The sequence below is a fragment of the Oncorhynchus masou genome, chromosome 26 (assembly GCF_036934945.1).
Source record: "Oncorhynchus masou masou isolate Uvic2021 chromosome 26, UVic_Omas_1.1, whole genome shotgun sequence".
Classification (NCBI taxonomy): domain Eukaryota; kingdom Metazoa; phylum Chordata; class Actinopteri; order Salmoniformes; family Salmonidae; genus Oncorhynchus; species Oncorhynchus masou.
In genome coordinates, this window is record NC_088237.1 from 4428563 (window position 1) to 4443029 (window position 14467).

At 40.8% G+C, this 14467-nt stretch overlaps 1 protein-coding gene across 4 annotated transcripts in view; it reads left to right on the forward strand.

Annotated features, from left to right (window-relative positions):
* The window catches only part of cblb (Cbl proto-oncogene B, E3 ubiquitin protein ligase), a 180316-nt gene that overhangs the window by 37845 nt on the left and 128004 nt on the right, over window positions 1-14467 (forward strand). For all 4 annotated transcript variants that reach the window (XM_064938158.1, XM_064938157.1, XM_064938159.1 and 1 more), the window contains one exon: window positions 12847-12993. In XM_064938158.1, coding sequence (XP_064794230.1) covers window positions 12847-12993 — 147 coding nt within the window. The remainder of the gene's footprint in view (window positions 1-12846; window positions 12994-14467) is intronic.

The window sequence follows — 14467 nt, forward strand, 5'->3', positions numbered from 1 at the left end:
AAAAAACTTTAGAATACTTTAAATTAAATTATGGACAGAAAGACAAAATCGACTCCATCTTTCATCCAATCAGACTGCTTATTCATCACAAAACCATTTGATGTTGCCGATTATTGTAATGATTACTTAATTGGCAAAGTGGGCAAACTTAGGCAGGAAATGCCAACAACAAACATTAAGCAGTCGTACTCATGTATAAAAAACAATAGTAATGAAAAAAAGCATTGCAAGTTAGAATTTTGTTAAGTTAGTGTGGGAGAGGTGCAAAAAGTATTGTTATCAATCAATAATGACAAACCTCCTGGCATTGACATCTTAGATGGAAAGCTACTGAGGATGGTAGGAGTGCCTATAGAGTCAGCTATCTGTCCTATCTTTAATCTGAGCCTAGAGGAAAGTATTTGTCCTTAGGCTTGGAGGGAAGCCAATGTAACTCCTTTTCCCCAAGAATGGTATAGCGGCCTTTACTGCTTCTAACAGCAGATCTATCAGCTTGCTGCCAGCTCTTAGCAAAATTGTGTTTGATCAAATACAATGCTACTTCTTTGTAAACAAATGAAAAACGGTCTTTCAACATGCTTATAGAGAAGGGCACTCAACCTGCACTGCACTGACACAAATGGCTGTTAGATTTCAGTACAGCCTTTGAAATTATTGACCCTTAACAAGAAGTTGCAGTCAGTTTGGAAATGGGTGGCCAGTAATAAACTGGTCCTAAACATCTCTAAAACTAAGAGCATTGTATTTGGTACAAATCATTCTCTAAATTCTAGACCTCAACTGAATCTGGTAATGAATGGTGTGGCTGTTGAACAAGTTGAGGAGACTAAATTACTAGGTGTTAACTTAGATTGTAAACTGTCATGGTAAAAACATATAGATTCAATGGTTGTAAAGATGGGGTGATGTCTGTGCATAGTAAAGAGATGCTCTGCTTTTTTGACACCACACTTCACAAAACAAGTCATGCAGGCTCTAGTTTTGTCTTCTCTTGGTTTATTGTCCTGTCATATGGTCAAGTGCTGCAAAGAAAGACCTAGTTAAGCTGCAGCTGGCCCAGAACAGAGTGGCACATCTTGCTCTTCATTGTAATCAGAGGGATAATATTAATACTATGCATACCAGTCTCTCTTGGCTAAGAGTTGAGGAAAGACTTACTACATCACCTCTTGTTTTTTTTAAAGAAACATTCATGTGTTGGAAATTCCAAATTTGCATAGTCAACTTACATACAGCTCTGACACACACACTAACCCCACTAGACATGCCACCAGGGGTCTTTTCACAGTCCCCAGGACCAGAACAAATTCAAGGAAACGTACAGTATTATACAGAGCCATGAGTGCATGGAACTCTCTTCCATCTTATAGCTAGCTGTCTCCACTGGCATCAGCTAATAGGGATCCTAATAAATCAAATCAAATATCCTGTTTCCAAGGGTTCCCCAACTGTGTTTTATTTGAGCCCCACAAGTTCTCTTTCATTGTTGGTCATAAAAGACTGTAAAAATACCAGGTGATTTTGTTTCCAAGTATTCCCTTGCATAATAGAGAGACGTGAACGTGTACACTGTTCCAAAAGTTGTTCCTAACGGGTTCTTCGGATTTCCCCATAGGAGAACCCTTTTTGTTTCCAGGTAGAACCCTTTTGGGTTACATGTAGAACCCTCTGTGGAAAGGGTCCTACATGGAACCCAAACGGGTTCTATCTGGAACCAAAATGTTATCATAAGGGTTATCTTATGGTGACAGCTGAAGAATCTTTTTTAGGTTCTAGATACACTCTTTGAAAAAGGAGCTGTCAGGTTTTTAAGGTAAGACCCAAATGCAGACTGTTGAAGTAACAATGTTTATTACAGCAACAGGGGCAGGCAAATGACAGGTCAAGGCAGGCAGGGGTCGGTAATCCAGAGTAGTGGGGCAAAGGTACAGGACGGCAGTCAGGGTCAGGGGCAGGCAGAGTGGTCAGGAAGGTGGGCTCAGAGACAGGACAGGCAAGGGTCAAAACCAGGAGGGTGAGAAAAGAGAGACTGGGAAAAGCAGGAGCTGAGACAAAAATGCTGGTTGACTTGACAAACAAGACGAACTGGCAACAGACAAACAGAGAACACATGTATAAGTACCCAGGGGATAATGGGGAGATGGGCGACACCTGGAGGGGGGTGGAGACAAGCACAAGGACAGCTGAAACAGATCTGAGTGTACAAATGTAAGCAAGGTTTGAAATAATTATGTTTTAGCCAAACATATATGTTTGGGCTTCTTACTGTCAATTTGCAGTCTACAAATGATTTGTAATTATGCTCCGGCCACTTGACCATCTGCTCAGGAAAAGAAATTGGCCTGCGGCTGAATCTAGTTGATGATCCCTGTTCTATCCAATTGCCTCTCAAGACAGTATCGAGAGCACTCCTGATTATGTTTGGACAGTATTCAGTTATTTAATCATGAAGCCATGAGCATGTAGTGTTTATGACATGTCTTCCCCTTTTATGTTAATGAATGGAGAAGCAAATGAAACGTCAACCAATGTCTAAAAAGGCATACAGTGAGCAGTCCCAAGCATGTCTTTCATAGTTGCACTCTCTGTCACAGCTTATGTAATGAGCTTGAAATGTCAAACATATGGTGAGTGTTGGACAGGGAGCTGTGGGGCAGCCAGCATCATCCATCCATCCATCCATCCATCCATCGCCCTTGGGGACCATCCTACCTTCTCCACGTCTTCAATTACGATGGCATTTAGCATGGTTTGGCACAAATAGCTTTAATACAAACACACACATAAGCAAACTAGCCCCATTTTGTTTCAATGTGATTGATTAAGCCGTCTTGCCAAGTGATAGTCATGTTGTTGTGGTTGTTGCAGAATTTGACAGTATTTGGGATGTGTTTGTATTCAACGTTTTATTTACTGTGACACGGTCGTGACCAAAATGAGGGCATTGTTTTTTAGACAAAACATTGGTGTGTGGATGAATATGTTGAAAGGATTTGCATATTTCTTGATATGCTCTGAGCATCTGAGAGCAAGTTATTTCCATGAGATGGAAATGGGTGAACATATTGTGTTGCCATGTGTCCGTAATCACCCAGATGTCTTCATGTTGTCAGAACTCCACAATGATGGACATCTGAAATGCCTGATCTGCCCACCAATAATACACTGTTGATGATAATGCCCATTTGTACTGGGGACTGGATTTCCTCTTCATACCCCCATTAATGGTCCAATGGTCCAGGCAGACAATGGAGATAAAAAAAACCCATTGAAGGTGGGCTCCTCTTGTTTCTATTTCTCCCTCTTTCAAACTTGCGTAATATTTATTACAGTGGGGCAAAAAAGTATTTAGTCAGCCACCAATTCTGCAAGTTCTCCCACTTAAAAAGATGAGAGAGGCCTGTAATTTTCATCATAGGTACACTTCAACTATGCCAGACAAAATGAAGAAAAAAAATCCAGAAAATCACATTGTAGGATTTTTAATGAATTTATTTGCAAATTATGGTGGAAAATAAGTATGGTGGGTTTGGCGACGAGTATGAAGCGAGGGCAAGCCAACGAGAGCGTACAGGTCGCAGTGGTGGGTAGTACAGTGAGGGAAGAAAGTATTTGATCCCCTGCTGATTTTATACGTTTGCCCACTGACAAAGAAATTATCAGTCTAATTTTAATGGTAGGTTTATTTGAACAGTGAGAGACAGAATAACAACAAAAAAATCCAGAGAAACGCATGTCAAAAATGTTAGAAATTAATTTGCATTTTAATGAGGGAAATAAGTATTTGACCCCTCTGCAAAACATGACTTAGTACTTGGTGGCAAAACCCTTGTTGGCATTGTTGGATTGTTTTGTTGTTATTCTGTCTCTCACTATTCAAATAAACCTACCATTCAAATTATAGACAGATCATTTCTTTGTCAGTGGACAAATGTACAAAATCAGCAGGGGATCAAATACTTTTTTCCCTCACTGTATATGGGGCTTGAGTGAAAAAACGGATGGCACTGTGATAGACTGCATCCAATTTGTTGAGTAGAGAGTTTGAGGCTATTTTGTAAATGACATTGCCGAAGTCAAGGATCGGTTGGATAGTCAGTTTTACGAGGGTATGTTTGGCAGCATGAGGGAAGGATGCTTTGTTGCGAAATAGTAAGCCGATTCTAGATTTAATTTTGGATTGAAGATGCTTAATGTGAGTCTGGAAAGAGAGTTTACACTCTAATCAGACACCCTGGTAATTGTAGTTGTCCACGTATTCTAGGTCAGAACCGTCCAGAGTAGTGATGCTGGACGGGCGGGCAGGTGCGGGCAGCGATCGGTTGAAGAGCATGCATTTTGTTTTACTTGCATTTAAGAGCAGTTGGAGGCCACGGAAGGAGAGTTGTGTGGCATTGACGCTCATCTGGAGGTTAGTTAACACTGTCCAAAGAAGGGCAAGATTTATTCAGAATGGTGTCGTCTGCATAGAGGTGGATCATAGAATCACCAGCAGCAAGAGCGACATCATTGATGTATACAGAGAAGAGAGTCTGCCCAAGAATTGAACCCTGTGGCACCCCCATAGAGACTGTCAGCTGTCCGGACAACAGGCCCTCCGATTTGACACACTGAACTCTATCAGAGAAGTAGTTGGTGAACCAGGTGAGGCAGTCATTTGAAAAACCAAGGCTGTTGAGTCTGCCGATAAGAATGTGGTGATTAACAGAGGCGAAAGCCTTGGCCAGGTCGATGAATATGGCTGGATATCGTTTAGGACCTTGAGCGTGGCTGAGGTGCACCCATGACCAGCTCGGAAGCCAGATTGCATAGCGGAGAAGGTAAGGTGGCATTCAAAATGTTCGGTGATCTGTTTGTTAACTCGCCCTTCGAAGACCTTAAAAAGGCAGGGTATATAGATAGATATAGGTCTGTGGCAGTTTGGATCTAGAGTGTCTCCCCCTTTGAAGAGGGGGATGACCGCAGCAGCTTTCCAATCTTTTGGGATCTCATATGATATGAAAGAGAGTTTGAACAGGCTAGTAATAGGGGTTGCAACAATTTCGGCAGATACTTTTAGAAAGAGAGGGTCGAGATTGTCTGGCCCGGCTGATTTGTAGGGGTCCAGATTTTGCAGTTCTTTCAGAACATCAGCTATCTGGATTTGGGTGAAGGACAAATTGGGGAGGCTTGTGCCAGTTGTTGTGGGGGGTGCAGGGCAGTTGACAGGGGCAGGGGTACCCAGGTGGAAAGCACCTGTAGAAAAGTGCTTATTGATAATCTTAATTATCGTGGATTTATCGGTGGTGACAATGTTTCCGAGCCTAAGTGCAGTGGGTAGCTGGGAGGAGGTGCTCTTGTTCTCCATGGACTTTACAGTGTCCCAGCCATTTTTTTAGTTTGTGCCACATGATGCAAATTTATGTTTGAGAAAGCTAGCCTTAGCTTTCCTAACTGCTTGTGTTTATTGGTTCCTAACTTCCCTGAAAAGTTGCATATCAGGGGAGCTATTCAATGCTAATGCAGTACGCCACAGGATGTTTTTGTGCTGGTCAATGGCAGTCAGGTCTGGAGAGATCCAAGGGCTATATCTGTTCCTGGTTCAACATTTTTAGAATGGGGCATGCCTATTTAAGATGGTGAGGAAGGCACTTTTAAAGAATAACCAGGAATCCTCTACTGAAGGGATGAGGTCAATGTCATTCCAGCATACCCCGGCCAGGTCAATTAGAAAGGCCTGCTCGCTGAAGTGTTTTAGGGAGCGTTTGACAGTGATGAGGGGTGGTCGTTTGACCGCAGACCCATTACGGATACATGCAATGAGGCAGTGATCGCTGAGATCTTGGTTGAAGACAGCAGAGGTTTATTTGGAGGGCAAGTTGGTTAGGATGACTGGAACGAACTGCATAAATCTCTGAAGCTGGAGACTCATATCTCCCTCACTAGCTTTAAGCACCAGCTGTCAGAGCAGCTCACAGATCACTGCACCTGTACACAGCCCATCTGTAAAAAGCCTATCTATCTACCTACCTCATCCCCATACTGTATTTATTTATTTATCTTGCTCCTTTGCACCCCAGTATCTCTACCCGCACATTCATCTTCTGCACATCTACCATTCCAGTGTTTTAATTGCTATATTGTAATTACTTTGTCACCATGGCCTATTTATTGCCTTAACTCCCTTATCGTACCTCATTTGCACTCACTGTATGTAGACCTTTTGTTTTATTTTGTTCTACTGTATTATTGACCATGTTTTGTTTACTCCATGTGTAACTCTGTGTTGTTGTATGTGTCGAATTGCTGTGCTTTATCTTGGCCAGGTCGCAGTTGCAAATGAGAACTTGTTCTCAACTAGCCTACCTGGTTAAATAAAGGTGAAATAAATGTAAAAAGGTGAAATACATGTTTATGCCCATGTTTACAGATTTGGGGTTGTATCTGGTAGGTTCATTGATAATTTGTGTGAGATTGAGGGCATCAAGCTTAGATTGTAGGATGGCCGGGGTGTTAAAAGCATGTCTCAGTTTACAATCAGTTCACATGTGGTGTCCAGGGCACAGCTGGGGGCAGAGGGTGGTCTATAGCAAGCGGCAACGGTGAGAGACTTGTTTCTGGAAAGGTGTCTATGCACTTTGGATATCAAATGTGTATTTGCTGCGGCTGGTATCATATTACAATTTTCAGAAAGAGAAAGTGTGTGCATGGACAGTCATTTGTAAATAAAGTCACTGTGTAAACATTGTTGTGCCATGTTTGATTGGGTTCCAGCCCCTGTTATCATGGGGGGAATGTATGTCGCAGTGACCTCGTTGGGAACATGCTAGTCACAGAGACTGGGTAGTGTCGTCTCACAGGTGACAGGAAAGCAGGAAAATATCACATCGACTGTTAAGCTACACCAACGCAGGTGTCACCGCGACAGTGATGGTAAAGCATTGTCTTGTAATCGACTTAACTTTTAACCTCCTCTGACTTTCAGACAGAGAAGAACTTTGAGCTTGATCTTTACAACCCAGGTCAATGTGATTTGACTCTGAAAGCTAATGGTGGGACGAGGGCTGTTATGAGTCATGACCGCAGTCAAATTCCATGTGATTCGTCACGGTAACTAGGCTTCCAAACTTGCTAGCTTCCAGTCAGAAATGGCCTGGTACTCAATGCTCTATTGTCCCTCTGACATCAATGCAAATCCAATCGAGATTCTTATCAAACACTTGAGAGCCCTGACATTCAGAGTTTGAGCAGAATAGGATCACCTGTTGCCTACTATATTTATTTCTCAACATTCCTAATATTAAGCACATTGCTTCTCTTCACAACAGGAGTATAGCCTACCTGGCTGTCATCAAAATGAACAACAGGAAGAGCATCCATTCACTATTTAAGTGTGTATTTATGCCCCTACTCAGAGACAGGTGCATGAAAATGGTCCATTCTAAATCAAAACTAATCTCACATATATTATTTAGTATATGTAAAGCCAACATTCAATTAAGAATGGTCTGACGGGTGACAATATTAGCCTATCACATGTGAATGATATAGTATCACTTGTGAATGATATAGTATCACTTGTGAATGAAATAGTATCACTTGTGAATGATATAGTATCACTTGTGAATGATGTAGTATCCCTTGTGAATGATATAGTATCACTTGTGAATGATCTAGTATCCCTTGTGAATGATATAGAATCACTTGTGAATGATACTGTATCACTTGTGAATGATATTGTATCACTTGTGAATGATGTAGTATCCCTTGTGAATGATGTAGTATCACTTGTGAATGATGTAGTATCACTTGCGAATGATGTGGTTTCACTTGTGAATGATGTAGAATCCCTTGTGAATTATATAGTATCACTTCTGAATGACTTGTGAATGATGTCCAGCTTGTGTAGTAAGGAAAGAGACAGCTGTGACAATGGAGAAAGAAACAAACCAGCTAAAAGGTACAGTCAATATGATTGAAATTTGGAAGTTAATAAACTTAAAAAAGGAGAGCATGTTTCTGAGAGAAGCCTTACTTGACAGACAGACTCGATCTATGAGTGAAAATCTGGTACTTTCTGGTATTAAAGAAAAAGAGGGTGAAGATCCTCGAACGTGTACACCGTTTCAGACAGAGGACAGAGATATGAGAGCCCAATCGTTTCCAAATTTGCATTCTTCCATGATAAAATAAAGGTTAAAAGCCTGGGTAAATGACTCGCTGGAACGAAAATAGGGATGAATGATCAGTTCCCGAAGGAAATTGCAGAACGTCGCAGAGTTCTATGTTTATAATAGATTCAAATGGAAACGTGTAGCTCTCATAGTCGATAAACTGTATATTGATAACCACATGTTCCTAGAGACCAAGAGGTCTCCATGGCTATTTGAAATACAGTGGGGCAAAAAAGTATTTAGTCAGCCACCAATTGTGCAAGTTCTCCCACTTAAAAAGATGAGAGGCCTGTGATTTTCATCATAGGTACACTTCAACTATGACAGACAAAATGAGAAAAAAAAATCCAGAAAATCACATTGTAGGATTTTTTATGAATTTATTTGCAAATTATGGTGGAAAATAAGTATTTGGTCAATAACAAAAGTTTATCTCAATACTTTGTTATATACCCTTTGTTGGCAATGACAGAGGTCAAACGTTTTCTGTAAGTCTTCATAAGGTTTTCACACACTTGCTGGTATTTTGGCCCATTCCTCCATGCAGATCTCCTCTAGAGCAGTGATGTTTTGGGGCTGTTGCTGGGCAACACGGACTTTCAACTCCCTCCAAAGATTTTCTATGGGGTTGAGATCTGGAGACTGGCTAGGCCACTCCAGGACCTTGAAATGCTTCTTGCGAAGCCACTCCTTTGTTGCCCGGGCGGTGTGTTTGGGATCATTGTCATGCTGGGGGCTGACTAAATACATTTTTGCCACTGTATTACAAAGTTCCCATAGAGGAGTTGAATAATGGAACACCCAATAGTATCCATGGTAGGGATTGTAATGTCAAAATATATAGGAAAACCATCAAATACAACAATTGATACATAGAAGGCACACTATGTCGGAATGAGTGGGTGTAGGTGGGGCGTGTGGTTTTGTGTTTGGATTATTGTGGAGTTAAGTGAGTGAAAAAGGATTATGGTGGCAAATCCCAGAGCCCATGTGTGTCTGCAAGCTGGGGTTGTGAGAGAGAGCTTTCAATTTTGTTCAAATATGGGATACACTTTTGTATTTTATTTATTGTCCTATCATGATAGAATGGTCCCCAACCCTATACCCTAGACACCCACCTGAGAGACCCATACACTAAGGAGAAGTCCTTATCTGTTTTATGGGCCAACTGTAAGTAGCCTATATGCAGCCAAATCAGAAAGATGAATGTGGTCAGAGGCCTACTAAAGCAGTACTGACCCCTCAAGATTCTGAGCCTGCCTGGTAGGGTTGATCCTACAAAGCCAAAGCCCCCTGATGGGAGAGCATAATATATTTATTTTTACCTTTATTTAACTAGGCAAGTCAATTAAGAAAACATTCTTATTTTCAATGACGGCCTAGGAACAGTGGGTTAACTGCCTTTTTCAGGAGCAGAACGACAGATTTGTACCTTGTCAGCTCGGGGATTTGAGTGTGCAACTTTCCGGTTACTAGTCCAATGCTCTAACCACTAGGCTACCCTGCCGCCCCAAGGAATATACAAGGCACTGCCACCCAGGTAGTGGCAGTGCTGGCAACACTAGCTGCAGTAACCCATGGCTAGGACTTCACATTGGTTAATCACATTTCCCAATTTTTGCTAAACTTTGCAGGCCTTCTCAAACAGCTGCAACTGTATATGCATTCGCACATCAAGTCTTTTCTTGAGTTGGGCTCGTAGATGGAACCGTTGAACAGCTGAGCTTGTGGTTGTTTTTGGGGGATACAGGTTGAGTGTGAATGTGTGTGTGTGTGTGTGTATCCCACATCTGTTGCTATGGGGTAATGACTTTAGGGACAATATAGGATGAATCACAATAACTGTTTGCTAATATCATGGTACAGCTATATGGACACTCAATCACTATGGTACTTTTTAATGGTAAGTTTACAAACATATATTATAATAAATAGATTAGAAATGTGAATCTCATTATGGTAAATAGTGAAAGTATAGTCAGTTATAGTTGTAATGGCTTAGCAGATAATAAGAAAAGATGACCAGTATTTACTTGGATCAAAAGAGAAGGAATCTGATATCTATTGTTTACAGGAAACTCATTCAACAATTTTAGATTAAGTTGTGTGGAAAAAGTACTGGGGGTGAAATAAATTTCTCCCATGGGCAAAGAAACTCAAAAGGGGTGAAGATATTCATAAACAATCATCTTGATCCGAATGTGCAAATTGTCCAACAGATCCTCAAGGTAGATGGATGATTTTAAATATGTTATTGGACCACAAACAGATTTGGCTTATTAACTTATACGGTCCAAATAATGATAATCCACACTTTTTTGAAAATAAATAATGTATCAACCCATACAATACTATTATTATGGTGGGAGATTATAATATGGTTTTAAATACCTCAATGGACCGTAAAGGAAATCACATTAAACTATCACCCTCATGCACTTAAGGAAATCATGAATGTCATGGATATAATAGAACTAGTGGCTATATGGAGGCTTAAATATAATAACCTAGTTAGATATACATAGCAGAGGCTCAATCAAGCTAGTCATCTTCTTTTGTCATTCTCGCTGGCACCAAAAGTTTAAAATGTGTTTATCGGGGACAAAATGAGGTCGGATTATCAAATAATTGGCATATACATTACTCTTACAGAATTTCCACGTGTGCGAGGATATTAGAAATGTAATCAAAGCCTTTTAGATGATAACTTGTTTATAACTAGGACAGAATAATCCATAACTGACTTTTTCCGACAACATAGGAACAACAGATCCCCTTACTGTAAGGGACACTTAAAATGTGTCTTTAGAGGTCATGCCATTAAGTACTCATCTCTAAAACAAAAGCACTTTAGGTCAAGAGACCATACTAACAAAGGAAATGGACTAACTGAACAGATAGTTATAAAACTGTAGCATAGAGGCACAGAATAAGTTAGAGGAAAATCAAAAAGAAATGGTGGAACTTTTTCAAGAAAGATCAAGTGTAATATCTTATAAAAATAAAGCGAACTGAATGGAATATGGGGAAAAAATACACCAATTTTATTTAAAGAAAACAAATTTTCTTGTTTTCAATCAACACATACAAGACATTCCACATTCACAGATTGTGGCAGACAAATAATATAAATAAAATATAAAACAAAACAAACAACAAATTTGCAGCAGCACTATCTGTGATCATGTTAGCTTTTTCCAGCTTTAGCTGAGACAACGAGCAAAGAATTCACTTTTACAGCACCTTACACAACATACAGTTGAAGTCAGAAGTTTACATACACTTTAGCCAACTACATTTAAACTCAGTTTTTCCACATTCCTGACATTTAATCCCACTAAAAATTCCCTGTTTTCGGTCAGTTGGAATCAACACTTTATTTTAAGAATGTGAAATGTCAGAATAATAGTAGAGAGAATGATTTCAGCTTTTGTTTCTTTCATCACATTCCCAGTGGGTCAGAAGTTTACATACACTCAATTAGTATTTAGTAGCATTGCCTTTAAATTGTTTTAACTTGGGTCAAACGTTTCGGGTAGCCTTCCACAAGCTAATTTCTCCTGACAGAGCTGGTGTAACTGAGTCAGGTTTGTAGGCCTCCTTGCTCGCACACACTTTTTCAATTGACATGGGTCTAGGGTGTCAGGGAAGATAGAGGTGATACGATCCTTGATTAGTCTCTCAAAGCACTTCATGATGACAGAAGTGAGTGCTAAAGGGGCTATAGTCATTTAGTTCAGTTATCTGCTATCTTGGGTACAGGAACAATGGTGGCCATCTTCAAGCATGCGGGGACAGCAGACTGGGATAAGGAGTGATTGAATATGTCCGTAAACACACCAGCCAGCTGGTCTGCGCATGCTTTGAGGACAAGGCCTTGCTAGGGTTAACATGTTTAAATGTCTTACTCACGTCGGCCACAGAGAAGGAGAGCCCACAGTCCTTGGTAGCGAGCTGCGTCGGTGGCACTGTATTATCCTCAAAGAGGGCAAAGAGGGTGTTTTAGTTTGTCTGGAAGCAAGACGGTCTCCGTGATATTGCTGGTTTTCTAGCCTAGTGGTTAGAGCGTTAGACTAGTAACTGGAAGGTTGCAAGTTCAAACCCCCGAGCTGACAAGGTACAAATCTGTCGTTCTGCCCCTGAACAGGCAGTTAACCTAGTCCGTCATTGAAAATAAGAATTTGTTCTTAACTGACTTGCCTAGTCTTGCTTTCAATGGCAAAAATTGCCTGTAGACCCTGACACATACATCTCGTGTCTGAGCCATTGAATTGTGACTCTATTTTGTCCCTGTACTGACATTTCACTTGTTTGATTGCCTTGCGGAGGGAATAACTACACTGTCTATATTCGGCCATATTCCCAGTTATCTTTCCATGGAATACGTTGTGTATTCCGAGTCACCTTTCCATGGAATACATGATGTGTTACAGTCCTGTTTCAGCTGGTATTTTCTGAGATATTGTGTAGAAACAATGGGTACTTTTGGGTATTTACTTTCTGTATTAAGAATTCAATGCAATGAGTTACAACCTAGTAATAGGCCAGCACAGAATTGATTATTTGGTCATTATTATGTATTCATCATTTTACCATGTAAGTTTGACTTTCCAGGGTTCAAGTCTCAGACAAGGTTACTCATGTTAATATTTTACAGGGTTACTCATCTCTCCTTCTCTGTCTCTACTGACAGGCGTAACCTGACCAAGCTCTCACTCATCTTCAGCCACATCCTGGCAGAGATCAAGGCCATCTTTCCTGGAGGTCAGTTCCAGGGTAACACGTTCCGCATCACCAAAGCAGACGCCGGCGAATTCTGGAGGAGATTTTTTGGGGAAAAGTATGTTTCATCCTTATATTATTTTGTGATTGTAGTTCAATTACATAAATAAAACATCAAAATCTCATCCACCATAAATGTGGTGTACCAATGGCAACAATTTGGTGACTGAAACTTTACCATTGGTTGTACCATTGGATTGGTTGTTTACACTAAAGGGTAAAAAAAAATATGCTTTGAGCAAAATAGTGTTATTTAGACAACTTCAAACTTCAAGGAGTAAGGCATTCAAAGATTTGTTCTGATGGGAATCCGTGATGTCATCGGCCTCCCCCTTGCTTGAGGAACAATAGATGAGTAATAGAGAACTAAAGAGGAAAGGTGTGAAGAAATGTAAACATCACCAGGTTTCCAGCATACTTGTAAAGAACTCCAATCATTCTATTTTTTGCCAGTAATTATGGATTATGTGCTGTGTCATGACATACCTGGACCACATGTTGAGATGTGCCTTTTGTGAAGTAAATCAGGTGTTAAATGAGGTGAAAAGGAGACTGGGTCCAGCGGTTCAGGAGAAGAATATGCGTAATGTAGTCAATATCATAAAAAAACATCTAAATGACATCAAAAGCATATTGCATGATCTGGTTGATTTTGAGTTCTGATATTTGCCAAGTGTGGTAAGGAGTACAGAAGTACCTCATCCTTGGGCGTCATGTCCAATTTTTGCTGATGGTGGCACAGTGGGCCAACAAGTTGAACCCCCAACATTGCTGCTTGCAACTATATTTATTAGATGTGCTTGCTGAAGGCAACATTTTCATTTTCGTCAAAAACAACTTTATATTGAACGAGTACCTTTGATTTGACGGCCTGAACATGCGCAGTTTGGCTCGAGAGGACAGTTAGATCCAATGACGTGTTTCTGCGCATGAGCTTAGCTAGCTAATGTCGCAATGACATCCCTACAAGCGTGAACAGGGATTTCTATTGGAGAAGCAGTTTCTGCATATCTTCATACTGTACTGTCTTTGGTATGACATTTGTCTACTTCTCTGCTATTCAGATCTGGAATCAGAACAAAATGATCTGCTACCAATCAAAGTTACAGCTGTTTGTTGGAGTTGAGTGATGAAAAGTAGGTAGCTAACGCCAACTAACATCTCTCTCATGTCTTGTCATTCAGCAGTCGAAACAGAGCTGTTACCAATGCATTTGAGTGGGCAAAAAAGGGCCATTATTTGTAAAAAAAAAAAAAAAAAAAAAAAAATCAAAAGTTCTGGGGCCTCCCGGGTGGAGCAGTGGTCGAGGCCAGATTCTGTGTGCGACACCAGAGACTCTGGGTTCGAGCCCAGGCTCTGTTGCAGACGGGTGGTTCATGGGGCGACGCACAATTGGCCAGTGGGGATATCCTCGTCTCAGTTTCTATGGTAACCAGGTCACCAGGTGCACTGTGTTTCCTCTGACACATTGGTGCGGCTGGCTTCCGGGTTGGATGGCGCTGTGTTAAAAAGCAGTGCGGTTTGGTTGGGTT